Genomic DNA, 3083 nt, shown 5'->3' on the forward strand with positions numbered 1-3083 from the left:
CACACACATCCTTTTATTCTTTCATTTGTTTCAGTCATTTGACTGCAGCCATACTGGATCACTGCCTATATATATATATATATATATATATATATACACACACACACATATATATATACATATATATACATACATATATACACAAAGCATACCAACCTACATACATACATATATACTTACATACCTCCACACAGCATACCATGCACATACTCATGCACGTGTCATGCACACAAACACGCACACACATGTACACACACACACACACACACACACAAATAAACAACCAAACACGCACCATCATCATCATCATCATCATCATCCTTATTAGTTGGTTCATACGGACACACATACACGCATACACGCATACACGCATACACACATACACGCATACACGCATACACGCCTACAATGCGGCAGTATGACATTGTTACGACATTGTTATGACAGCTGTGTTATATTCTGCGAATGTTTTCAAAAGTTATCGACTTTTGATTCTGATACACGTATACAAACGTGTAAAATAATCGACTGGAACCGATTCCAGCATTCTAATTAGTTAAGAATTCAGATTCTTCAGATTTAATTTTATGGTTCATAGTCGGTCGCGGTTGGCCAATCATCAAAATGAAAGACCCGTTATAGAAACAAGTATTGCGTGCCATCACATATTTTAATCTCCAGTGTATCTAAAAGCTTTGGTCATCTCTCGCCTATGTTTGACAAGGGAAGGCGCGTGGCTTAGTGGTTAGGCTACTTGGCTCGTGATCGTAAGGTCGTCTGTTCGATTCCAGGCGGACACTTTACTTCACATTGCTCCAGTTCACTCAGTTGGCAAAAATGAGTTGTGCCTGTAATTGAAAGGGCCAGCCTTGTCACATTGTGGGTCACGCTGAATCTCCCAGAGAACTACGTGGTGGGTGCGCATATCTGTGGAGTGCTCAGCCACTTGCATGTTTAATTTCACGAGCAGGCTGTTCTGTTGATCGGATCAGCTGGAACCTTTGCCGTCGTGACCGACGCACTGTCATTATGTTTGACAGGGGAAGCCTCTACGTGTTGTTTGACTAGCTAAATTATATAGCCAAATCTCCATCAGATTACATCCATTTGTTTTCAAAATGGAAAAATCGCATTGACTTTATTGACAATGCCCGAAAAACAGGACTGGTCATGGGTGGAATGCAGTTCATTAGCTCTATAACATTAGTGCTCATCGGAGGCTAGACAACAACAACATGAATTTGAGCATCTCAGCCGGGTCCTTCGTCGGTCAAATTTGATCATGATGTCTCTGCACGTGTATGTTCAGCTCTGCGCATGATGTTTTTACGAAGACGAGCAGGTGTCCAGGCATGCAAGCTTCTCTCTTCCACGACACTGATGTTTATCCAAGGAAAAGACTGCTGATGTTGGTCAATACAGCTTGGTACCAGTGTCATCGCAGACATTCCTCCTAGAACGCAACGAGTAAAATCAGATACCATAACATGACTTGCCCGTGCCTTTTAACAATTTCACCTGGGTTGCTACTTTTTGTATAGAAAGGTATAACAGGTAACGTAAACCCCAGTAGGATTTGAACTCACAGCGCAAAAAAAAATATTTCAAGCAAATACCGCTCCGGCTTTTATCGGATGCTCTCACGACTCTGCCAATTCGCAGCCTTCGCAAATAGTAATGATATCGGCATATTGAGCTAGCGGCTAGGTTTCGATTCATGCTTGCCGTCAGTTCGCTTCATTTAGGTACGTCAAAGCCTTTGAGAAATGCATGAACGTCGCAACAGGCTCATTCTATGTTGTTGAACTTATTACTTCGAATGAATACATTGAATTAGAAATAATCATGGAGCTATATTTTGTGAACTGGAATTTCGATTTCCATTTAGTTTGTCCCCGAGAAAAGTATAAAGGTCATGCTCACTTTACTATTCCTCTTCCCATCTCAGTTCTCTGTTCTGAAAGTTGTATGGCACTCATTGCTTATTGCTGGATCATTCTTCTTATGGAGGCTGTAAACAATGTTCTGAGCGAATTTTGGTTCACTTATCTATAACGCATACAACCCACATGCGCATGTCTATATCTAGGAAAATTGCCAACGATGTTATCTGAATACAAGTGAAGAAGTTAACGGTGAAAGACCATCATCATATCCAGCTAATAGATTACTAAATAGTATTTTGTATTTGCCGTTGTTGATAGTTTAGTGAATGCAGGAAGGTCAGTGGCTGCCAGGCACGCAGGCTATCTCCCTATTTCAACATCTGTTAGTCAATGTATACACGAGAGACGAACTTAAGAAAAATGACCCTAGATCATGGGTGGATGAATTGGGCAACGCATTTAATTTAAACTCTGTAATGTGAGACACTGCAAGATGTATGCGAGGAAGAAGAATAGTTATGTCAGGTAAATCTAGACATCAGGATTATCCAGCTAACTAGTTCAGAGAAGAAGAGGCTGTTGTAATAGCAGTAGAAGTAGAGGTTGAGTGATAAAACAGCACATATGTGAGCTAGGGGTTGTACTGGTAAGCGAATATTTACCAGTCAGTTGAATGAATTCTTGATATTCTAACCTTGTTATTTACTAAATCAATTTTACATATTTGGCAGTTTGTTTCTTCTTCTAATCCTTTCTTTCTTTTTCTTGTGTAGATGTTCCAAGGCAGTTTCTCCGCATCAGGTAAGATAAAATTTTTTTAGTTTGATTTCATTTTTGCATCTGGGATACACATCTTTGATTTACTTTTAACAGCATTGTTTCTTTCACACATACCGTATAGATACACATACGTACATACATACGTACATACAAACATACATACATACATACATACACACGTGTATGATATATATATATATATATATATATATAATGTATGGGTATATTTATTTTTTTATATATTATTGTTTTATATATTATTTTCTTCATTTTGTACTTTTTTGTACTTCTTTGTAAAAAAACATTTTCATTCTCCTTCTTCTTGATAATTTGCTTCATCGCAATGAAAACCGGTTAGAAAAAATCTTTATTAAATTATGCTTCCAGTTCAGCATTCTGGCTTTTTTTCATTTTCCT

At 38.3% G+C, this 3083-nt stretch overlaps 1 protein-coding gene across 1 annotated transcript in view; it reads left to right on the top strand.

Annotated features, from left to right (window-relative positions):
• The window catches only part of LOC106871229 (uncharacterized), a 15362-nt gene that overhangs the window by 1988 nt on the left and 10291 nt on the right, over positions 1 to 3083 (top strand). Inside the window, exon 2 of the mRNA XM_014917581.2 lies at positions 2660 to 2687. Within this exon, the coding sequence (XP_014773067.1) occupies positions 2660 to 2687 (28 nt within the window). The remainder of the gene's footprint in view (positions 1 to 2659; positions 2688 to 3083) is intronic.

This window comes from Octopus bimaculoides, chromosome 12, assembly GCF_001194135.2.
Source record: "Octopus bimaculoides isolate UCB-OBI-ISO-001 chromosome 12, ASM119413v2, whole genome shotgun sequence".
Classification (NCBI taxonomy): Eukaryota; Metazoa; Mollusca; class Cephalopoda; order Octopoda; family Octopodidae; genus Octopus; species Octopus bimaculoides.